Source organism: Pogona vitticeps, chromosome 4, assembly GCF_051106095.1.
Source record: "Pogona vitticeps strain Pit_001003342236 chromosome 4, PviZW2.1, whole genome shotgun sequence".
NCBI classification, from domain to species: domain Eukaryota; kingdom Metazoa; phylum Chordata; class Lepidosauria; order Squamata; family Agamidae; genus Pogona; species Pogona vitticeps.
The window spans coordinates 165,998,806-166,024,018 of record NC_135786.1 but is presented as its reverse complement, the minus strand read 5'-3'; the positions used below and the strand labels follow the sequence as shown (position 1 = coordinate 166,024,018).

Below are 25,213 nucleotides of genomic sequence, written 5' to 3'. Positions count from 1 at the left end.
GTTTCACACAACGTTGATTTTTTTGGAACCAATTAACATCGTTGTGTGAGGCACCACTGTATTGAGTTATCTTTATTTTCAAATGTTAACTTCAGTTCTGCTTTATTTTACCCTACTGGACAGCATAGATTGTATTTCCTTACATAATTTTGTACTATATCAATTTTATATACAGTAATACTATAATTTTCTTAAAATTAGCTAGTCAACTCCAGTGATGTTAAAACACTCTATTTTTTCCCAGCAATATGATCTTCCCTTATACATGACAGTCCCACACACCCTTTGTTTATCTTTAAATAATGGGTTTTGTGAATTCTAAATAAAACCTAAATACTTGTCCTTAAACAAAATAATAATAAAAGGAATTTGACACCAATAAAAACAAACACTATTGGATAAAGCTTTGTTAGAATAAAAGCATATTTGTGTCCTACTTGTCTTCAGAGACGCTCAGGGAACCATACATTGATTACCCCAACATATCAACATAAAGTTTCCTGCAGTACGTTAAGCTACAAGGCAGCGCCTTGCCTACGTTGAACTTTGATTTGCTTCAAGGTCTTTTCAGTTCATCTAACAATTTATGCACTAAACAAATAAATATACTAAGCTGGATGGAGCACAAAAACCATGAGGATCAGGAAAACACTGGATATTCTGTTGGTCATAATAAGCACTTTTTAAATGTATAGATCATATATAGAGATTAATGGTGTCATTAAATTGTGTATATGCTGCCTGTGTGCTCCTGGTTACAGAATGAATAATTAAACAAGCCATGAAGCTTTGCTTTGTGGCTTATTCATGTTGCCTGAACTCAAGCAGCATTTTAAATATAGGACCTTTTCTGCTGACATCCAGTTATCTCCCAAAACATGTAAATCAGCATTACAGGTGCACTGATATGACTCAAAATGAAATCCTGATTCTACTGCTGTAAGTTTCACAGTTCTACAGCGTAAAACACACGAAAGCTACTTCTTCAATGTGAAAGATGCTTCCAACTGAACAATCACAGTATCTACTTATCGTATTTGAACCAAGTTGTGGCCTGAGATATCTTCTTGAAATTAAGACTGTTGGGAGATATGTACAATTCTGACAGTGTTTTCCTTGATACCAATGTAAAACTTTAGAGTACATAATGCCAGTGTTTCCTCAAGGATCTACAGTAGTTCCGCAGTATTTTGCACTCCTGCAACATAAACTGGATGCCAACAAAGGAAGCTGAGTACTGTATTCTGTGGCAAGTAAACGAATAGGGAGAGAACGATGCTTCCTGTTGTTGCTTCTAGAGCAAAAATGTGGGTTTAAATACCTCATTAAAGACACAAACCAAAAAATCACTTGTAACGTATGGTGACCCTGTGAATAAATGATCTCCAAAATGCCCTGTCCTTAACAAGCTTTGCTCAGCTCTTGTAAACTCAAGTCTCTGGCTTACTTTATGCAGTCAAATCCACCTCATATTTTGTCTACCTCTTTTCTTGCTGCCTTCAATTTTTTCCCCAACATTGTTTTTTTCCCCAGTGAAACCTGCCTTCTCATGATGTGCCCAAAGTATAATAGCCTCGGTTTCTGCATTTTTGCTTCCAAAGAAAGTTCAGCCTTGATTTAATAAAGGACCTACTTATTAATCTTTCTGGCAGGTCCAGGGTATCTGCAAAGATCTCTTCCAGTACCATATTCCAAATGAATCGATTTCTGACATAGCTTTATTTACTGCCCAACTTTCACACCTGTACATAGTAAATGGGAATAGCGGCCTTTGTCTCTATTTTCTAATTCCTTCATCGCTACCCTTTTGAGTCTTAATCTCCATTTGCATTGATAATTAAACAAAGATATACAAAATCTTTCACAATTTCAATTTCCTCATTGTCAACATTGAAGTTGTACAGTTCTTCTGTAGTCATGCCCTTTATCTTCTTCATATTCAATTGCAGTCCTGCTTTAGCATTTCTTTCACTCTCAGCAGAAGGTGCTGCAAGTCATTGCTGTTTTATACCGGGGAAAAAATGGTGCTTGTGCATCTTAAATTACTGATGTTTCTTCCACCAATTTTTACTTTTAACCATTCCCTCCCACCATTTTCTGTCCTAATGGTAGCTTTTTATCCACAATACAAGTTACACATTAAGACAATCAAGTGTTGAGGCATGCCCGTTTCTTTCAAAGCAACCCAGTTTGTCATGATCTACACCAGTGGTTCTTAACCTTGGGTTACTCAGGTGTTTTCGAACTGCAACTCCCAGAAACCCCAGCCAGCACAGCTGGTGGTGAAGGCTTCTGGGAGTTCCAGTCCAACAACACCTGAGTAACCCAAGATTAAGAACCACTGATCTACACCAGTGATGGTGAACCTTTTTGAGCCCGAGTGCTCAAACTGCAATAAAATAAAATAAAATAAAATAAAACCCAACCCAGCGGGTGGCGGGCAACAGCAGAAGCAGGGATCCTGGGCACCCCACTCCAGATCCGCCTCCAGTTGTGCCCAACCCCGCCACTACCTATAGCTTGGCTGGCCCGCCAGCGCCAGCTGCTCTGGATCCTGGCCCGCCACCTGTTGGGGTGCTATGATCTTGAGTGTCTCTTCTTTTTCAGAATCCAGCTTGAAGGCATTTCTCACTCCATATAAGGTAAAAGCCTTTGTTGCAACAACCTGAGCATCACTTTGCATGGAAAATTAGAGCAGTGGCCCTATAGCTACTGCAGTCCTTGGTATGCCCTTCCTTAAGGACTAGAATCTATATTGAGTGTTTCCAATCTGTGGGGCATTGTTTGTTTTTCATATTTGTGTTTCCAGTCTGTGGAACATATTCTGTTTTCCATATAGGTAAAGGTAAAGGTTCCCCTTGACAATTTTTGTCCAGTCGTGTTCGACTCTAGGGGGCGGTGCTCATCCCCGTTTCCAAGCCATAGAGCATAGGTCGGGAAACAGGGGTAAATTACCCCAAATGGGGTAAAAGTGAAAATCCTGGGGGTAATGAGCAGGCATCTTCGAATTTCGTGGCTGCTGTCTCCTTCTGCAGTGATCACGGAGCCCAAGAAAGTGAAATCTGTCACTGCCTCCATCTCTTCCCCTTCTATTTGCCAGGAGGTGATGGGACCAGTGGCCATGATCTTCCTTTTTTTTGATGTTGAGCTTCAGACCATTTTTTGCACTCGCCTCTTTCACCCTCATTAACAGGTTCTTTAATTCCTCCTCACTTTCTGCCATGCTTTTGCATAGTCAATGAAGCAGAAGTAGATGTTTTTCTGGAACTCTCCGGCTTTCTCCATAATCCAGCGCATGTTAGCAATTTGGTCTGTAGTTCCTCTGCCCCTTCGAAATCCAGCTTGTACTTCTGGGAGTTCTCGGTCCATGTACTGCTGAAGCCTGCCTTAGAGGATTTTGAGCATAACCTTGCTAGTGTGTGAAATGAGTGCAATTGTACGGTAGTTGGAGCATTCTTTGGCACTGCCCTTCTTTGGGACTGGGATGTAGACTGATCTTTTCCAATCCTCTGACCACTGGTGAGTTTTCCATTGATGATGATAAAAAAAGCACACTGGTCCTTTGATACTGGGCTGTGGCACCAGGGTGGGTGACATGACCTTTAGCCTGTTTTGTTCCTTTTTGCACACCACACATAGAATGATTAAAGTGGTAGGGAACACCCCCCCCTCAACTCTGCGTTGGCTGTCTCTAGCAAGCATGTCATTGCTAGCACCACTCTGGCAGCCACTAATGATCCTCTGCAAGCTAGCAAAAAATTAATGCAACTTGCTAGGCACGTTGGACACCTTACTACTCCCTATACCACATCATGGCTGGAGTGCAATGTGTTCCAGCAAAAATAATGCACATCTTTATCAAATTTGGTGCATTCTGCTAGTTCAGTACACAGCCTGTGTAGATTCAATAATATTTTTAATTCAAATGATGTATGATTTTCTTCCTTTCAAATCAAGGGGGTAATGTTGGCATATATAAATTTTTTGGGGGGTAAAAAAGTTCCCTGACCCCTGCCATAGAGCCAGCGTTTGCCCAAAGACAATCTTCCGTGGTCACATGGCCAGTGCGACTTAGACACGGAACGCTGTTACCTTCCCACCGAGGTGGTCCCTATTTATCTACTTGCATTTGCATGCTTTCGAACCGCTAGGTTGGCGGGAGCTGGGACAAGCGACGGACGCTCACTCCGTCACATGGATTCAATCTTACAGCTGAAGATCTACAAATCTTACAGCACAGAGGCTTCTGCAGTTTAAGCCGCAGCGCCACCACGTCCCACGTTTTCCATATAAGTACTCCTCAATTAACAACCTACCTGTTTAACGACCGCTCAGATTTACGACTCTTTACAACCCTTGTAAATCTGTGCTTGCACCCCTTCTCAATGGCACATGATCTATAACCTTTATACACTATTATTGTTCCTCACTTACTGACCAATTCACTTAACAACCTAGTCATAAGAACAGAACTTGGTTGTTAAGTGAAGAGTGTCTGTATTTGTTGGTATATTGTTAAGATTTTGACAGATTCATTCCCTGTGGTTGGAAATAGTTCTACAGTGGTGTCTTGACTTACGACCATAATCCGTTCCAGAAGATGGACGTACAGTAACTCAAAATGGTCGTAAGCCAAAGCACCATTTCTCATAGGAATGCACTGAAATGCAATTAATCTGTTCTGACCAAAGAAAAAAATCACCAAAAAATAAAATAAATAAAAATCACTGCAAAACTCATTGGAAACGCTATTAATCCCTTCTGGCTGAAGGAGGGGGGCATGAAAAGAAATCAAGCGTGCAAGACCCATTGGAAATGCACAGAACGCAAACGGAGCAGATTGGAAATGCACAGAGAACAAAGGGGGCAGGTTTGAAACGCAAAGAAAACAAAGGAAAAAGCAAGGGAAGCATGCAGGATCCATCGGAAATTGGGAACCCCCCCAAAAAGCAACCAAACCCCCCAAGACCCATCAGAAATGGAGGAAAAAAAACACACCAAAAAGCAACCAAACCACGACCCATCGGAAATGGGGGGGAACCAAAAAACAAACAAACCCCCCAAGGCCCATCACAGCACAGAAGCATAAGCCCCCCAGCTCAAAACCACGCTGCAAAAACACCCAGAAAAGTTTTTAAAAAGCAGAAAACAGCACCTTACCTTACCAGGCAGCCCAAAGCTTCCCTGCAAACACACACATACACTCACTCAGAAGCAGAAGGAGGCAGTCCCAAGCCTCTTCTGATGCACTCTAACTGCTGGGGCGAAAGAGCTACAAAGAACCGGCCTCTTTGCCACCTAGTCAGAAATTTGAATTTCCCGCCTTTTTTCCCTTCATAAGTGGAAACTCCAGTCGCAAGTAGAAGCAAAATTCTGCAGCCGGAGCTGGTCGTAACTCAAAATGGTTGTAAGTAGGGATGTTCATAAGTTGAGGCACCCTATCTACCCCTGGTGAATCATTTCTTTCCAGTGCTTTCATAGCAGCTTTCATTTCACTTTCTAATCTCGGCTTAAATGTCCCTTTGATGTTCTGGAAGAGATCTCTTGTTTTTCCTCTTTTGTTGTTCTCTATTTCTTTGCAATGGCCATTATAATCATTTTCTTTTGTCTCTACATGACAAAGTCGCTGAAAAGCTGCATTAAGGATTCTGACTCTATTCCTTTCACCTTTTACTTTTGCTTCATGCCTCTCCTTAGCAATTTTAAGTGTTTCTCCCATCATTCATTTAGTTTCTTCTTTACTTTTTACCACAAGAATTATCTTTTTTCTTTTTTCCTTAATATTATCTTATATTTCAATCCGCAGTTCTTCTGGCTTATGGTCAATTAAGTTTAGTAATGCAAGTCTGTTCTTTATGTAGACTTTAAAATCATCAAAAATGTTATTTAAACCACTGGTTCTTAACCTTGGGTTACTCAGGAGTTTTGGACTGCAACTCCCAGAAGCCTTCACCACCAACTGTGCTGGCTGGGGTTTCTGGGAGTTGCAGTTCAAAAACATCCGAGTAACAAAGGTTAAGAACCACTGGTTTAAACCAATGGTCCTCAACCTTGGGCCTCCAGATGTTCTTGGACTTCAACTCCCAGAAATCCTGGCCTGCAGATGTGGTGGTGAAGGCTTCTGGGAGTTGTAGTCCAAACACATCTGGAGGCCCAAGGTTGGGGACCACTGGTTTAAACTATATTTTGGCACTGAGATTCTCTTAGTACTCTTCTTCAGCTCTACTCTTATGTTTGATATTAACAGTTCATGATCATTATCAAAATCTGCTCCTAGTCTTGTTTTGGAAGAAAAGATACAACTTCTCCATCACTTGCTTCCAATTGTAGTCTATTTGATTTCTGTACTAGCTGTCTGGTGATATCTACATGTACAGTCATAAGTCACCCTCAAGAAATACTTGCCTGTCCTCTGATCCTAGATTTCGGCCCTCCACTTTGCTGGTCCAGTGAAGGGGTGCAATGGAGGCCATTACCGGTCTTGCCCGACAGGGAATTGGAGGACCGGTAAGTATTTCCCTATGAATACTGTCCCTAGGGAAAAAACACAAGCATTTAACCCTTGCAGTGCGGGGGCAGTTTTTTTCTAACCTAAAACCTCGGTATTCAGGTTTACAGTCAACCCTCAATTTACAAACTTAATCCATTCCGGAAGGAAGTTCGTAAGTCGAAAAGTTCCTGAGTCGAATCAGCATTTCCCGTAGGAATGCATTGAAAACCAATTAATCCATTCCAGCTGTTTTTGATTCTTAGGTTGAGGGGTGGTTTGTAACTCGAATCATTAGTTCCCATAGGAACTAATGCAAAGCCGGTTAATCCGTCCCCACCACTAGGGGCAGAATTTTTTTATTTTTTTCCTTTTAACCTAAGATGACTTAGGTTTCTCCTTCACAGATTGCTGCCTTGTCGTGACGAAGGGGCTTGAGTAACTCAGAGAAGCTATGGGCTATGCCGTGCAGGGCCACCCAAGACGGACAAGTCATAGTGGAGAGTTCTGACTAAACGCAATCCACCTGGAGTAGGAACTGGCAATGCCACTCCAGTATCTTTGCCAAGAACGCCCCATGATCAGAAACAAAAGGCTAAAAGATATGACGCTGGAAGATGGGCCCCTCAGGTCGAAAGGCGTCCAACATGCTACTGAGGAAGAACAGAGGACAAGTACAAGTAGCTCCAGAGCTAATGAAGTGGTTGGGCCAAAGCCGAAAGGACGCTCAGCTGTGGACGTGCCTGGAAGTGAAAGGAAAGTCCAAAGCTACAAAGAAAAATACTGCATAGGAACCTGGAATGTAAGATCTATGAACCTTGGTAAGCTCGAGGTGGTCAAGCAGGAGATGGCAAGAATAAACATTGACATCCTGGGCATCAGTGAACAAAAATGGACAGGAATGGGTGAATTCAACTCAGATGATTATCATATCTACTACTGTGGGCAGGAATCCCGTAGAAGAAATGGAGTAGCCCTCACAGTCCACAAAAGAGTGAGAAAAGCTGCAATGGGATATAACCTAAAAAATGATAGAATAATGTCAATACGAATCCAAGGCAGACCTTTCAACATCACAATAATCCAAGTTTATGCACCAACCACCATTGCTGAGGAGACTGAAATTGAACAATTTTCTGAAGATTTACAACACCTTCTAGAACTAACACCAAAGAAAGATGTTCTCATTCTACGGGACTGGAATGCTAAAATAGGGAGTCAAGAGATAAAAGGAACAACAGGGAAGTTTGGCCTTGGAGTTCAGAACGAAGCAGGGCAAAGGCTAATAGAGTTCTGTCAAGAGAATAAGCTGGTCATCACAAACACTCTTTTCCAACAACACAAGAGGCGACTCTATACATAGAAATCACCAGATGGGCAACATCGAAATCAGATTGATTATATTCTCTGCAGCCAAAGATGGAGAAGCTCTATACAGTCAGCAAAAACAAGACCTGGAGCTGACTGCGGCTCTGATCATCAGCTTCTCATAGCAAAATTCAAGCTTAAACTGAAGAGAGTAGGAAAAACCACCAGGCTACTCAGGTATAATCTAAACCAAATCCCTTATGAATACACAGTGGAAGTAAAAAAACAGATTTAAGGAGCTAGATTTGGTGGACAGAGTGCCTGAAGAACTTTGGATAGAGGCTCGTAACATTGTACAGGAGGCAGCAACAAAAACCATCCCAAAGAAAAGGAGATGCAAGAAAGCAAATTGGCTGTCCAACGAGGCCTTAGAATTAGCAGAGAGGAGAAGGGAAACAAAATGCAGGGGAGATAGGGAAAGTTACAGAAAATTGAATGCAGACTTCCAAAGAATAGCAAGGAGAGACAAGAGGGCCTTCTTAAATGAACAATGCAAAGAGATAGAGGAAAATAACAGAAAAGGAAAAACCAGAGATCTGTTCAGGAAAATTGGAGATATTAGAAGAACATTTTGTGCAAAGATGTACATGATAAAGGACAAAAATGGTAGGGACCTAACAGAAGCAGAAGACATCAAGAAGAGGTGGCAAGAATACACAGAGGAATTATATCAGAAAGATTTGGATATCCCGGACAACCCAGACAATGTAGTTGCTGACCTTGAGCCAGACATCCTGGACAGTGAAGTCAAGTGAGCCTTAGAAAGCCTGGCTAACAACAAGGCCAGTGGAGGTGATGGCATTCCAGTTGAACTATTTAGAATCAAGATTTAAAGCAAGATGATGCTGTTAAGGTGCTACATTCAATATGCCAGCAAGTTTGGAAAACTCAACAGTGGCCAGAGGACTGGAAAAGATCAGTCTACATCCCAATCCTAAAGAAGGGCAGTGCCAAAGAATGCTCCAACTACCGTACAATTGCACTCATTTCACACGTTAGCCAGGTTATGCTCAAAATCCTCCAAGGTAGGCTTCAGCAGTATGTGGACCGAGAACTCCCAGAAGTACAAGCTGGATTCCAAAGGGGCAGAGGAACTACAGACCAAATTGCTAACATGCGCTGGATTATGGAGAAAGCCAGAGAGTTCCAGAAAATGCAAAAGCCTTTGACCGTGTCGATCACAGCAAACTATGGCAAGTCCTTAAAGAAATGGGAGTGCCTGACCACCTTATCTATCTATTGAGAAACCTATATATGGGACAGGAAGCAACAGTTGGAACTGGATATACAACAACTTATTGGTTTAAAATTGGAAAAGGAGTACGACAAGGCTGTATATTGTCTCCCGGCTTATTAAACTTATATGCAGAATACATCATGTGGAAAACTGGACTGGAGGAATCCTAAACCGGAATTAAGATTGCCGGAAGAAATATCAACAACCTCCGATACGCAGATGATACCACTCTGATGGCAGAAAGTGAGGAGGAATTAAAGAACCTTGTAATGAGGGTGAAAGAGGAGAGCGCAAAAAACGGTCTGAAACTCAACATTAAAAAAAGCTAAGATCATGGCTACTGGTCCCATCACCTCCTGGGAAATAGAAGTGGAAGAGATGGAGGCAGTGACAAATTTTACTTTCTTGGGCTCTATGATCACTGCAGATGGGGACAGCAACCATGAAATTAAAAGACACCTTGTTCTTCTTGGGAGGAAAGTGATGACAAACCTTGACAGCATCTTAAAAAGCAGAGACATCACCTTGCCAACAAAAGTCCGAATAGTCAAAGCTATGGTTTTTCCTGTCGTGATGTATGGAAGTGAGAGCTGGAATATAAAGAAAGCTGACCGCCGAAGAATTGATGCTTTTGAATTGTGGTGCTGGAGGAGGCTCTTGAGAGTCCCCTGGACTGCAAGGAGAACAAACCTATCAATTCTAAAGGAAATCAAACCAGAGTGCTCACTGGAAGGACAGATCCTGAAACTGAGGCTCCAGTAGTTTGGCCATCTCATGAGAAGAGAAGATTCCTTGGAAAAGACCTTGATGTTGGGTAAGTGTGACGGGAAGAGGAGAAGGGGACGACAGAGGATGAGATGGCTGGACAGTGTCATCGAAGCAACCAAGATGAATTTGACACAACTACAGGAGGCAGTGGAAGATAGGAGAGCCTGGCGTGCTCTGGTCCATGGGGTCACGAAGAGTCGGACATGACTAAACGACTAGACAACGACTTAGATTTTTAAAAAAGGAAAGAAAAGAGGGAAAGGAGGTAACAGACACCTTTTCAACAGAACACCTTGAAAAGCACCTTTTCCGCCAAGACAAGCACCTTCTGGGAAAAACCAAACACCTTTCAGACAACAGATCACCTTGAAAAGCACCTTTTCATTCAAGACAAGCCAATACAAGCACCTTTTGGGGAAAAGGGGCACAGCAAAGGAGGGAGGGAACACCTTTTAAAAATCCAAAAATCAAACATTTAAAAAAGCCAAAAAATAAAAATACAGTCCGTACAGCACTTTACCAGGCAATACCAGGCAGTCTGAAGACTGTCTCCAAATCCACTCTCAAAATGCTGGGAAGAGCAAGGAAGCAGACAAGCACCCTCTTCACTGGCCATCGGTTAGCTGAAAGTTCAAATTTCGCGCTTTCCCCACCTCTTGCACATTTTTTTTCAGTTTGTAACTCGAATCTAAGTTTGCAAGTCGAGTCAATATTTTTCTATCAGAGTGGTTTATAACTAGGGCCGTTTGTAAGTCGAGGGTTGACTGCAATTGCAGTGTTGGCACTTTGAAATAAATATGTTGCACTTTGGGCATTCAGGATCAAAAAGGTTTGCCATCACTTGCCTATAATTATAAGCTGTTTTTGTTTTGGTGCGTGATTGATCCTCTTGGATGATCTACACTAACACAAATTTGACAGATCCTTTTCACACATGAAAATGTTCTCATGCTCATAGGTGCCTTGCTTGAACATGGTTCTTATCTCCAGCCAGAGGTTGGAAAAGCTACTTCTTTGAACCAACTTTCAGAATTACAAAGAATAGCAGTCCAAAATAGTAGCTTTGTCAGCAGTGGCTGGAATCTGCTACCATGTTTCCCCGAAAATAAGACAGGGTCTTATATTAATTTTTGCTCCAAAAAACACATTAGGGCTTATTTTCAGGAGAAACCCCCCCCTCCATGTACAACAATCTACATTTACAGTCATGTCATCTTCTGGTTACTGCACAATGGTGGAAGGCGGAGTTTAACTTAACTAGGGCTTATTTTTGGGGTAGGGCTTATATCATGAGCATCCTGAAAAATCATACTAGGGCTTATTTTCAGGTTAGGTCTTATTTTCAGGGAAACAGGGTATGCCCTACTCTGCACACAACTACCTGTTTTCACATGGGTAGCCTTTTTCCTGGTGTGCCTTAGCACTTCCTTGCTCATAAGCATAAACTGAATTCTTTACAATGCAGCAATCTTCAGCTTGCATAAGCGCAAGCTGAACACTGTACTGAGCAGAACAGGCAGAGAATACAGCTCCACTCATGCAGTGACAAGATACTGGATTCTTTGTCTTCAACAATATATTCATGATGTCCACAGTTTTAGTTTCTGCATGCTGTTCAGCTCCAACAACCTAAGTCACACTACTACCAATCAAACAATTCTTAATACATCAAGTAGACAAGAGTATGCAGAAGCTGATCTCACAATTAAAGTGGCATAAACTTCATTCTGAACATTCTTTAATGGGCCAATATTCCTTTCAACAGTAAAACAATACCATATGAATTTAATGTCAATTGAGTTTTTCTTGAGTTTTTGTGGTTTGGGTTAGCCCACTGACCCTCTCTCCAGTGTTGCATCAAAACCGAAAATTAAGAAATGTTTAGCATTACACAATTTATTTCACTTCTGGATGCCTATCACTTCTGAAGTTTAGATTTCTTCTGTCTTTATTCCTCTTAGATAGCAAGATCTTTATCAATATTTGGCAATATTTCAGAGCCCCCCAGGCTCTCTCTTAGGGAAGTTTAGCATTAGCCACTGTGGCACACTTATGTTGGGCTATGGCCTGGGAAATCTGAGTTCAAACGGTCTCTTGGTCATGAAGTGTGACTTACAGCCAGTCATGGTCTCTCAACCAGTTATTGTACAGATACAAATGGGGAACAACAAGTCATATATGGCACTCTGAGCTCCACAGACAAAGGACAGGACAAATATTTGAATGACAAAATAAGAGACTTTAACACTCTATCATTTCAACATCTTACTTTGACAAAAGCTGTTTTGCAGAAGCAGTAATTTATTCAATCAGCCAAACTAAAGGACTTCTCACATTGTACTCTGGAGCCAGAATATGTGTCATATTCCCTATCAACTAAAAAATAAATATATCTATGAACTCAAAGTATGAAAAATTCTTCAAAAGTAAAAACCCTAAACATTGTTAGATAATAACAAATTTGCATGTTTTCTAACACTGGGTATCAGTGGGAGGGAGGCTTTCAGGACCTAAAGGGATTCTCCTTTCCTATGAACCTATTGGTAAGGTTATTTCTCCCACCTCTGCCTTGCTGCCCTCCACCTGTTTGTTTGTTTGCTTGCTTGCTTCTTTTGTTTTTTAGTCTCTCTCTTTCCTTTCCCAACCTCCAATCATGCAGGAAGCATGGAGAGTTTTCCACCGTCTTTTCTTAGAATTAAGTCTTAATCTTATGAGCTCTCCAATCCATATGTCTTGCTATTTAAAACCGGCAAAGCTGTAGAGTTTCTCTAGAACATCTAGCATCTCTTTCTCCCCAGCCGGAACGGATTAATCGCATTTCTGATGGGTCTTGCAGTGCTTGTTTGTTTTTCATGTTCCCTCCCCCACCGGAATGAATTAATTGCGTTTCCGATGTGTCTTGCAGTGTAGTTGTTGTTTTTTGGTGGGATTTTTTCCCCAGCCGGAACGGATTAATAGGGCTTCAATGTATTCCTATGGGAAATGGTGCTTTGAGTTATGACCAACTGAGTTACGACAATCTTCCGGAACGAAATAGTTCATAACTCAAGGCACCACTGTATCTGGTAAAATAAAGCCTCAGTAGCAAAGGCAATGATTTATGAGAGCCTATCAGATGAGCAGATTGTATATATAAATCAGTGAAAATCAGCAGCTACTCCCACCACGACAGAGGAGCAAACTTTGCGAGGCGAGTCCAGGCAGCCTCCAGAGCCGAGGTGGCTGAAACAGGATGAAGAGGAGGAGGAAGCACCGCCTGGTGCTGAGGCAACCGCTGGCTGGGCTGGTGCTGGGGGTGCTGAGAGAGAAAGAGAGCCAGAGAGCCGCTTCCCTGGAAGAGGCGGCAGCGGCAGGAGGCGCTGTTGAAGGCGCTCCCCCAAGACAGCGCCTCTTGCACCCTCCATCCGGAACTGCAGCCAGCACGCCTGTCTGCCAGCTGGCAGGCTGCAGTTCTGGATGGAGGGTGCAAGAGGCGCTGTCTTGGGAGAGAGCCGGCGAGCAAGGCGAGGCTTTTTTTGACTCTTGACAGCAGAGGACATGTGGGCGCTTCGGGGGGCAGGCAAGGAGGGGGCCACAAACTATCATCCAGTGGGCCGCAAATGGCCCCCAGGCCGCATGTTTGAGACCCCTGCTCTAAGTGATGTTTTATATGTATGTCCCTGATTTGCAGTGCAACATGCTAAGTGATTCAGCATTAGATGACAAAGGTTTTTCCATAATTTTGAAAATGGAGAATGCAGTAGGAAAAAAATAATGAAGTATATTTTCGAGCTTTTGAATCTAATTGGTGTCTACAAACCGAGTCTTTCAGCACACCAAGCTAACACAGTACAAGCCCAGAGAAAGAGTGGATGTCAACACCCTGGAGCTCTGGCACCACTGCTTTGCACACAGAGATGCAAAATCACAAGCTGCAAAATCACAACTTTGCTATCAGTATCAAAGTAAACCCTTGCAATACAAATCGCACAGCCAGGTCTATAAACTGTATTACAGAAAAAGGTGTTAGGCCCTCATTCCTATCAAGAACTGAGAGAAGGAACACCAAGGTGCTGGATCTAATACAGAGTGACCTGTGTGGGCTATTCAATGCGCCATCATTAGGACCTAACAAAGGTAAAGGTTCCTCTTGACATTTTTAGTCCAGTCATGTCCGACTCTAGGGGGCGGTTCTCATCCCGTTTTCAAGCCGTAGAGCCAGCGCTTGTCTGAAGACAATTTCCATTGCCACATGGCCAGCGTGACTAGGGAATGCCGTTTTACCTTCCCACCGAGGTGGTACCTATTTATCTACTCACATTTGCATGCTTTCAAACTGCTAGGTTGGCGAGGAGCTGGGACAAAGCGACAGGAGTTCACTCTGTCGCGTGGATTCGATCTTACGACTGCTTGGTCTTCTGACCCTGCAGCACAGGCTTCTGCGGTTTAGCCCACAGTGCCACCACAGAGCTAACGGATAAGTCTTATTATTTGTGGATGACTTTTCAACTTAATTTACCCACAAAAGAAGAGTGAAACACAGGGGATGCTCAAAAAGTATGTAACCATGGTGAATTTGAGAAAGAACTCAAGGCATCTGCCATCCTTGCATCTCTTCTGCAAAGTTCTTCAATATACTGTTTCCATCCTCTTTTTATTTTACCTTGATCATATATTTCCCTGTTCATCTTTCGGCATCCTTGTTGTTACACGCTCTTAAGTGGCTTCTGATTCATAGTGATTCTCTGAATGAGAAACCTCCAAAATGTCTTGTCCTCAAATGCCCTGCACAGGTCTTGTAAACTCAAGGCTGTGACTTCCTTTAAGCAGTCAAACCATTTCATATTTGGTTTCCTTTTTTTCCTGCAACTTTCAATCTGCAAAGCAGTCGTCCAGCACCACATATCAAGCAAAATATCCCCCCCTCCCCACTCAGCTATCTTCACTGTCTTTCTCCCACATCCATCCATAAAAATCAGGAATACAGTAGTGTGGTACTGGCCAGTGATTTAGTCTGACAATTGATCAGCTTTCCTAGTTCTTTTTATTGCTTCTGACTTTCAGTTGTCTTTTGATTTCTTCACTGCAATTTCCATTTAGATTGATGAATGAGCCAAGATATACCAACTCTTTAAGAATTTCCATGTCTTCATTGTCAACATTAAAGCTGTATAGTTCTTCTGCAGTCATGTTTTTATTGTTTTCTTAATGTTCAAATGCAATCCTGCTTTTTCATGTTCACCTTCATCAGAAGTCATTTCAGGTTTTTGCTACTTTCTGACAGTAAAAGCTGTGTCATCTGCTTATACTGTATTTGAAAAGTACTGATGTTTCTTCCACCAGCTTTCGCTCCTCCATCTGAATTTAATCTGGTTTTATGTATGGTATGTTCTGTGTACTGATTGAGCAAACAGGGAGATAAAAGGTACCTCTGCCTACAAAAAACCATTCTGTCTCCACGTTCTGTCCTAATGGTAGCTTCTTGTTCACAATACAGGTTATGCATTAAGACGATCGAGTGCTGCGGCACACCCATTTCTTTCAGAATAACTCATAGTTTCTCATGATCCACACAAATGCTTTGCTGTCATCTATAAAATGCAGGCTGATCTGACATTTTTTTGTATGCTCCAGCAGGCATTCTTAATTTTGGTTTAAATTTTCCTTCATATATTTTGGGTGCAGAGATGGGCTTGAAGTGTGCTTTGGCAGTTTGGCGCAGTGCCTGCACAGATGTTCCACGGGTGTAGCACTCTTCCCTTGCCCCTTGCTTCCTCTGCATGCATGCCCACTTACTGGCTGCAGCACTCCTCCTTCTTCAGCCTTCTCCATGCGACTGTCCACTCACAGGCAGCACCGCAGGCTTCCCTGCCCCACTTCCTCATCTGAATGGGCGATCTATGTGGAGAAGGCAAAGGAAAGGGTGCTGCAGCCAGTTGAGTGGGTGGTCACATGGGGGAGGGAAACGCATAGTGCCTGTGGAACACCTGCACAGGTGCAACACTGAACCCGGCCAAACTGCCAAAGCATGGTTTATGCTCCTCTCTACTCGGATCTTACAGAAGAGATCTCTTCCCAACCCCTTTTCTGCTTCTGTCTACTGTCTCTTTCTCGTGTTTATTATAAAAGTTCTCTGCCCCTATGAGCAAGTCACTTAAAAGCTGCGGAAGGATAATGACCTTGTGGAGCAGTGGTTAAACTGCTGTACTGCAGCCAAAACTGTGCTCATGACCTGGGGTTCAATCCCAGGTAGCCGGCTCAAGGTTGACTCAGCCTTCTATCCTCCCAAGGTTGGTAAAATGAGTACCCAGCTCACATCATTAACTTGCAAACTGCCTGCTTGAAGCGCTATGGGGCAGTATATAAGCAGCACGCCTTGCTTTGCTTTCTTTTTGTCACTTAACCATAGTGTGCAAATTGTCAACCACCTTTTCATAGTGTGGAATTCTAGATGTATTCTAGGAGTGGAAAGGGAGGCATTTAACTCCACTGGAAATCACTGAATTGCATTTAACATGGATACAAACACTGGACTGTGAACTGAGCCCAATTTCCTACAGTTAATGTCATTAAAGGACCCCAGAATAACATTTTTATATTGAAAGGATTTGAGCCCCTTAAATTGGGGCAGAGAGGAACCTTACAAATTGAACACCTCATTAAAGCCAAATAAGAGAAGAACAACGATTTGAAGTAATCCATGTTGTACTATTCAGACTGGATAATTTCATAATCCCTTTTCACACAGCAGTTTAAACTTAATTCAGTACAGTGGTGCCTCGCATTGCGGTGTTAATTCGTTCCGCAAAAATCGCTGCAGAACGAAAACGTCGCAATGCGAAATAAAAAAGCCCACAGAAACGCATTGGAAACCCCTTCAATGCATTCCTATGGGCTGGAAACTCACCGTTCAGCGAAGATCCTCCATAGCGTGGCCATTTTTGCTGCCTGGTAAGCGAAGAATCCGTCCCAAAAAACAGCGGGCGGCCATTTTGTTTACCTGGTGGCCATTTTGAAACCAGCGATCAGCAGGGAACCGATCATCACAAAGCGAAATTCCCCCATAGGGAACATCGCAAAGCGATCGCAAAAAATATGTCGCAAAGCGATTTCATCGCTAAATGGAGCGGTCGCTATGCGAGGCACCACTGTACAAGCCACTAATTTTAAAATGTAATGTAATGTAAATCCTACAATCCTATGTAAACTTACTTCAAAGCAAACCCAACACATTTTATTCAATGACAACATTCATAGGATAGAAGTGTAAGCTACAAAGAGAGACCACCCCAATACAGAACTGACTCCCAGTTAAAATCTATTAGCCAACATAATAATAAATGTTTAACAGCGCCATCAATTTAGCAAACAACTTCCTCTACAGTGATGCTAATATCTACTGCAGAGCTACTGTATATTAAAACTTCTCTCAGCTTATTTAGTTGTGATTACAGGGTCACTTTGGAGCATTTCTAATGCTTGTATGCAAACTGTACCTTGAGGATAGAGATGGGCATGGACCATGGCTTGGCAGGACGCCCGCACAGGTGTTCCACGGGCAACAGACACTTCCCTCCTCCAGGCAATCGCCCACTCAGAGGCAGCACTGTGAGCTTCTCTGTCCTCATCTGAGTGGGTGACTGCCAGAGGAGGAAAGTGCGCTGCTGCCAGTGAGAGAGCAAGCACCTAGAGGTTGTGGGGAAGGGAAGCACACGATGCCCACGGAACACCTGTGTGGGTACCATGCCTAACTGGTTAATGCCCATGCCCACTTGAGGGTAATTATCTTAGTCTATTGCTAGAATTGCTTTAAACTGGGTTATATCTCGTGTTCATTTAACCAAATGACAACAAAACTGATCCCACCAACAAATATGTGGCCATTCTGTTCTGGCATTATGTAAAATTGGCTAGTCTAGTCTCCTAACATTCCTTCCGTTCAATGCTCACCTTTCAGAGTGCATTCTTTGACATCTCATTCAAATTGTTGCTAGTGAATCAAACTAATATTAGGAACAGTAACCTCGTCTGCCATCATAGGTATCAAATACTAATAGACACTATTTTAAGTGTTCAGTTGGTGGGCTGTAATATTACCTCCAAGCTGCGTGGGTGCGCAGTTGCGCGGCACTGCACACCCGCAGCCAGTGTTGCCACCCATTTGTTTCCAGTCACAGACAGAATCCTCCGCCAAGCACTGGCAGAAAATTAGAGGGAATGTTGTTAGGCTAAATTGCTCCAGATACATAATCATTAACTTTCAGATATTTCAGTTGTTAATTACTTGGACAGAGATTTAGCCATGCCCCCACATGAAAGTTATAGATGAGCAAAAATCTGGCTCTTTGTCAGAAAGATCGGGAAGACTGCACAACAACAGGAGTTCTTCTGGGTTGTCAGATGCACCAGTTTAAAATATGGGAGTTTGCAAGCATCTTCTGTATGCAATCAAGCAACAGTGCTTTTGCAAAAGGTGAGTAAACTCTCCTTCTGATCCCATCTAGACTGTTGATGTGCCACAAATAATTACAGTAATCTTGTTATGTGCAAGCACACTTGTAACATTGACTGAAATTTTCCCGCTCCATGTATTAAATCATAACTAGAGTTGTGACTTACTACATGATGCAGTTATTATTATTAGAGTAGACCCACTGACTCAATGGAACTTGTAGACAAACTGACTCACCAAATTCCCACTGACTCAATGGGCCTACTCTAATTATAATTTATTATGCTAAGCAACAGGAATTCAGCCAGTACTATAAAAAGGAATTTTTTGCAATGATTTTTTCCTATATCCTGCAATAGATTTAACCAAATATTACGGTAATTTTATTCACTGAACAGCAACTTCTTACAGAAGACAACATATTGCTAATACAAGTGAAAATATTAGGTACAGTATGTGTATTGACTGCATTATCTGTTCTGTGCTTGAATAAGGACTTGCAGTTTGGTCCCCAATCTGCTTTGTGTCCTTCTGACCTATTCCTTATCTGGATCCATGGAAGTATTTGCGTAGTTTCAGCTATAGAGACTCTGTTCATCCAAACGGGGAAATAAAAATGGCAAGGCTCAATCACAAAGTGAATGATGAGGTAGGACAGAAGGGCTCCAGGTCAGGACAGCAGCAGTTGCAGAGTTCAATACTCTGTTTTATTTTTTTGGTTTTTCCCTTCTTTTTTCAGATGCCAGAAGAAAATCTTAAGCAGCTTCAAAAGCTGGGATGAGTAGCTTGTCAAGGACAATGGGCATGAGCCTCTTTGATTCTTTATTAAAAGGGCAATGTAGGGAGCCTGCTATTTTCTACACTTTCCATCCCTTCTCCCCCCTCCTATCCTTCCTCTTCTTTTGATATGAACTTAGTGATGTTGCAGCCACATTACAGACTTCAGCAATTTAATCAATTATTTTGCAGGAGGAAAAGCAAAAAAAGTTCATGTCTAAGATTAAGAGTATAATCTCCTTCCCGGTTACTGCCAATTTAGCAGCAATTTTCTTAATTTTTCCTTTCTCTTCTCCTACTTCTGATCACCATGTGTGAATGCTGGACTTAACATGAAGGATCTGTGGGGGCTGCCACTCTTTCCCATTAATGCCTCTGAGCTCTCTGTTCTGCCCCATGGTCACCCAAGTAAGGCACAAATCGCCAATTCAATTCATATTTATTATTTTTTATAAAGACAGCGCACATCCCTAATATGCATTTATCTTCATTTGAGGGAATGTAAGCTATGTCCATGAGTATCTAGTTGGTTAAAAAAATGAAATTATCATAGTTTATTCTTAATCAATCCAGATTAAAAATTTAAAAATATATTTGGGAACAACTTTTTAAAAATGTGTTATCAAATTGATTCTGATTTATGGTTATCTTTGCCAGGCTTCCCAAGTATAAAGTTTACCAGACCATTCTTCCTGGTGGCACTCTAGGACTGTGGAGCTTGTTCAAGGCTACACAGGCTGGTTCTCCCCCCAAGAAGGCAGAGTAGGGAATCAGAATCCCAGTCACTGACTCCACATCCAGACACTTCAACTCACTGAGTTATCCACAACCAAGAACAACAACAGTGTGCCATCAAGTCAGTTCTGACTTATGGCAATCACTTCCAGGGTTTTCCAGGTACACAGTAGTCAGAAGTAGAGATGGGGGTATTTGTATATGAATATCCCTGCAAAGGTGGTGTTAACGAGGGTCCAGCCCCATGGGGTCGAACAGTCCACTCACCGATCCGCTGCAGACGGCACGATCTACCAGAGGCTAGCGCAGCGTGCGATCCGCTCGCCACTCTTCCACCTTGCAGCGAAGCTTGTCCTCCCGCCAGGAGTGGTGAGCGAATCGCCAGCTGCAGAGCCATCAGAATCTCGCTGTCCACGTCAGATCGGGGTATTTGTATTCGAATACGAATGCCACCATCTCTAGTCAGAAGTACTACTCCCTTCTTTTGAGGGCATCCTGGGAATGTGCAGCTTACCCAAGGCCACACAGGCTGGCTCTTCTCCTGGGAAGCACAGTGGGGAATAGAACTCCCACCCTCTGCCCCTGCAACCAGATACCTAGGTCAGAGAGCTATCCAGCCAGCCTAGGCACCAAAATATGTACGTGCATTTAAATATCCTATCTGTACCCCACAATTCTTTATCCAGGAAGTAGTGATAAGTATACAAAAGACTACTTCTGCATCTGAATATTTTTAGTCTGGTCAATGCACATAAATGCAGATATTGTCTCCGGCATCTGTCATTTGCAGTGTATTTCAAATTATCGTAAAACTATTTTTGATAAGTACAGAAAAAACACAAAGATTGCTTAATCTAACACATTCACATGTGTTAAAACACAAAATACAAACAGCGAGGTGGAGAAATAATATCTTAGTAGTATTTCCTATAAGAGCCAGTGTGGTACAATGAACAGCTCTTCAACTAGAACTCAGGAGATCTGAGTTCAATCCCCTTTCAGCCCTGGAACCTCACTTGGGTGGTGGAAATAGCAGACCACATCTCAAACATCTCAGATATATGAAAAATCCAATCAAAGTCAGCCCAAGTCAAAATGACATGGCAGTAGATAATAATATTTCCTCTCAATTGGTAAAACATTAATCTCCATTATGAAGGCCACGAGACCCAAATTCTCCTGCAATACAGAAGTCATTTGACAAATGGCACAGAAAGAGATCCTGAAAGATAGAAAATTCATGAATTACTGCTGTTAAATATTGCTCAGACTGGTTTCCAATACTGCAAGTGATCTTTCACCTTTATTCACAGGGCCTAGAAATGTGACATAATCTGTGAACTGAAGGGGTCTTACAGCAAGAAACTGCACATCTTCTAGAAGCTTATAAATGCTACCCTGTGACAAGTTAACCACTCCTAACACACATAAGGTCACCACATTACAAACAGGCACCCATAGTAACACAAGTTATCACCTGCTATATGGCAGACATGGAGAATTTATACTGGACTTATATTACTGTATTCAGAAAGATAACTGGTAAACAAACATACAACACCCAATTCGGTAATACAGTACAGTATGTTGAACAATAAATGAGATGCTTGTATTACGGAGGACATTTGGCTGTGTCATCAGAATGGAAAGATTTTACCTTAAAGCCTTAATCCTACCCTTCACGCATCTAAAGACTATATTTTATTTGACAGATTACATTACTATTCTCTTCTTGTTCACTGTGATATTTTAACTGCTTCACACAGACTTTTATGCTCATTGCAAAAGTGTAGTATGGAACTGCCAGAGTGCCATTTACATAAAGATATATGCTTTACTATAAACTAAAGCTCACTTTATAAGTAAGGTACCATCACTTCAGGGTACAGAAGCATTCACCTCTGGATATCTACTAAATGAAATACATTGCTTTTGGGTTGCCTTTTCCCTTTCCTCACCCTCCAACTGTTTGCCTGCCTACAAGCTTTCTTGTGCAGCCAACACAAACAGAATTAATATGATCAAGAAACCAGCCATGTTCCAGAGACAAACAGTAGCTTCTTAACCTAAAAATAAGACAACATAAAATAAATTCAATGGCTTAAATGTTAGATCATGGGAAATTCATTGGTTTAGCATCTAAGAATGAGCTATGGGGAAGGAACTAAAAAGGCATGAAACTCTGTTCCCACAACCCAGCACACACTGCAATGAGCCCTTTCTGCATAGGTTTTTAACAGAACCTATGGAAAAGCTGCAAATTCAACAGCACCATATCAGTCACAGCTTCTGGTCAGGCCCATAAGGAGGCTGCTCAGAATTCAGGACCACACCTAATTCCCTCATTTTATTTTTGTGTCCTATTTAACAAACCTATATCTGCTTATACAACTAGAGGAGAAAAACAGTTCTGTTTCCAATCTCTCCTCACAGCCCCTTGATATGCTATTACCCAAACTTCTAAACTACCCAACTCCTATGACAAGTATATTTGTTGTAACAAGCCAGTATGAAAAAGCCTCCAGGAAGAACTTCAGAAGACAGCAGGGAGGGAGAAGCAACTTAATTATCTTCTAACATCCAAACCACATTCCCACAGTTCTATATCTAATGCCAACAGTTCTTCCAACTAAAAAAAAAAGAAAACCCAAAACACAACTCTGTTTTCCTTACCCTGTGTTATCAGCAAAGAAATTATAAGCGAATTATGCTTAACAACAGGAGGTGGGGGTGAGGGAAGTGAACTTGGTAACATACAGAGAAGTACTAGTTTCAGTTGCAGCCTCACACTTACCTAACCTCACCCCATACACACACTCACCCCACCCAAACCATGAAGTAATTTCTAATATGAAGGAGCAAAACAAGGGTGGCCTGAAGCAGTTAACTGGAATCACCCAACTTTCAAGGGAGTCATGCCCAGTGACAGGCCAAAGGGCCCAAACTCAGCACAACCAAAAAGAACACATTTGTGGTGGTGGGGGGGGGAGGGTTAGCCCCACAGTGATAATTTTATTTGAAGGGCAAGATAGATGAAGTGAACTCATATTTGTGGGTGGGTGGGGGGTATCCTAATTTCATATCCCACCCTCCATTACGAAGGGTGGGAGGGAAGAGTCCTTGAGTAAGTGGGTGGCTCTGGTCAGGTATTCTCTTAATTGCTCCCCACAACACCCCACCCCCACCCCACCCCCTCCCCAGTCTTCCCTAACCTACCTGCTGCAGGGGCATTTCCAAAGCCTAACAGTGTCCCCCAGGCAGCTCCAAGAGTTGAAAAGCAGGAAGGGCCTCGTGTTATGTATGTGCGTGAGAAAGGGGGGGAGTGGATTCAGTCCCGGGCGCACACACTCTTCTGCCTGTGTGGTTGCCCAGGCCAGAGGAAGAATCCGGTGTGTGTGTGTGTCCCCCCTCCCCCAACTCGGATCAGCGCCCCCCCCCTCCACCCTCTCCTTCCCTCCCTCCCTCTCCCTCCTTCGCCCGGCTCCCAGTCACAGACGCGGCCTCGGCGCACGTGTGCGAAACGTCACCGCCGAGTCCGGGGGTGAAGCGCAAAAGAGACCAGCGGGACAGAGAAGCTCTCTCTCTTCCCCCCCCGCTTCTCGCCCACAGCCATGCTGCCTATTGAGACCCCCTTTCCCACCTCCCTTCCCGGGGGGGTGGGTGGGAGACGGGAGTGGCGGCTCGCTCCCTGCTTTCGCATCCGCACATGTAAAGAGGGCACCCCATTCAGGGACATCCCACCCCAAACCCACGGCTGGCAAGCGCCGGCCTTTGCGCTCTCTTTGTTCTTGCCAGCAGAAATTTTAAAAAAAAGGGAAAGCGGCCCACCCACCCCACTCTTTCGTCGGAGGAGATCGAGGGTACCCCCCCATTCGTTACCTCCACCGGGCTGGGGGGGCCCTTGCAGCTCAGTCACTCTCTTTCTCACCAAAACATGGTGGCTCCCGCTAAAGCGGGCCAGGCGGAAACCAGAAGCAGGAGGGAAAAAGTTTTTGGGAGCAGCCCCGGCTGCCTCCTCTGCGCCCCAGCTCCAGAGCGCGCCCGCCGCCCCCCCCGACCCCTCCCCGGCGTGGAAGGAAGACCGGTCCCGTAAACAATATGCTGGGGAAGGGGGAGCAATTACTGTACCGAGGATCGGCCTCCGGTCTCACTGGCGGGATGCAGCAGCACCGTCCGTCCGGCGGGCCCGTGCGGGGAGCAGCTCACGGAGGTGCCGCCGCCGCCGCCCACGAGACTGGGCCGTGCCCCCTCCGCGACCCCACAGGCAGCCCCGGGAAAGCAGGAGGAGACCCAAGACGCCCCCAATGCGGGTGCCCCGGAACTGCTGTGGATCTGGATGAAAGCGCTGGTCGCGGCGGCGGCAGGAACGGGAACAAAACGGGCTGGGAGGCTGACGGCGACCGCCGGAGTCACGCCGGAGTCCATGGGTGGCGAGGCCGACCGAGCTGCGCGGCCGTGTGGTTGGAGTCCCCTCCGCATCCTTTTCCCCTTATGGGTCTGCACCCGGATCAGAGTCTCCTCCCACCCCTTTCGCTTCGCCCCCCGCCCGGCCTTTCCGGCCTTTTGACGGCTCAATGCCCGCGCCGGCCTCAAAATGGTCCAGGCGGCGGGTACCGGGGGGGTCTCGGGCTTCAGGAGGCGCCGTTGCGAAAGAGAAGAAGCCCGCACAGCGGGCAGATGCGACGGATGGAACACGGCCACTCCCGCTGTGTGGGGCTGGCTGGAAAAATGGCTCCAGGAAGCAGCAGCCGCGGCTGCCGCTGACAATGAATGAAGGGAAGGGAAAGAGCTTACGCGCCAAGAGCCTCCCGCGAAACTCAGATTTCCCGCCCGCTTTTCAAATAAGATTTGCATAGCCAGGCCTCTTCGCCACGCCAAGTCCGGAGAGCCATCTCATTGGTCTGCGCCTTTCAGCGGGCTTCCCAATCGCAAGAGTCTTCGACATTTTGCCGGCTTACCATTGGGCGGCGAAGCCGCCGGGTTGCCCTGCTTTGCATACCGCTTGTCTATTGGTTGCGTCGTTGGGGGATTCCCTTCTGAGCCGCCGGGATTCCGTCCGCGGAGTCTTTTCCCGTCCTCTCAAGACACATACTGGCTTGTATATTTCTGACAGTCTTCCGAAAAAGTGGGTACGTTTATTTTTCTTTTGAAAAATAAGAGTCCGGTGGATTTGGACACACAAATAAGTGAATTCAACAGATTATTTGGGGGCATCAGTTATGAAGAATTTTTCACTATTGCCCAGTTTTAATATAGTTTAACAAGCTCTATTTCATTTTGTTTAAATTATGTATGCATTTCGTTTAGATAAGTCGTTTTATACTCTTGATTCTGCTTTCCCTGATAAGAGCAACATGAACCTCTTTGTTTTACTATTATTCGTTTTACTATTATTACCAACATCCATGTT

The 25,213-nt window shown here is 43.7% G+C and overlaps 1 protein-coding gene across 3 annotated transcripts in view; it reads right to left on the bottom strand.

The window, feature by feature from the left end:
• Nucleotides 1–24,611, bottom strand: part of E2F3 (E2F transcription factor 3) — a 42,912-nt gene extending 18,301 nt beyond the window's left edge. The window contains exon 1 of one of the 3 annotated variants that reach the window (XM_072998679.2): nt 23,932–24,611. In XM_072998679.2, the coding sequence (XP_072854780.2) occupies nt 23,932–24,282 (351 nt within the window). In that variant the 5' untranslated portion in view covers nt 24,283–24,611. Of the gene's footprint in view, nt 1–15,635; nt 17,360–23,019; nt 23,235–23,931 lie in introns of those variants that run through there. The other 2 variants (XM_072998680.2, XM_020781665.3) reach the window with 2 other exon arrangements.
• Nucleotides 24,612–25,213: the final 602 nt, after the last annotated feature.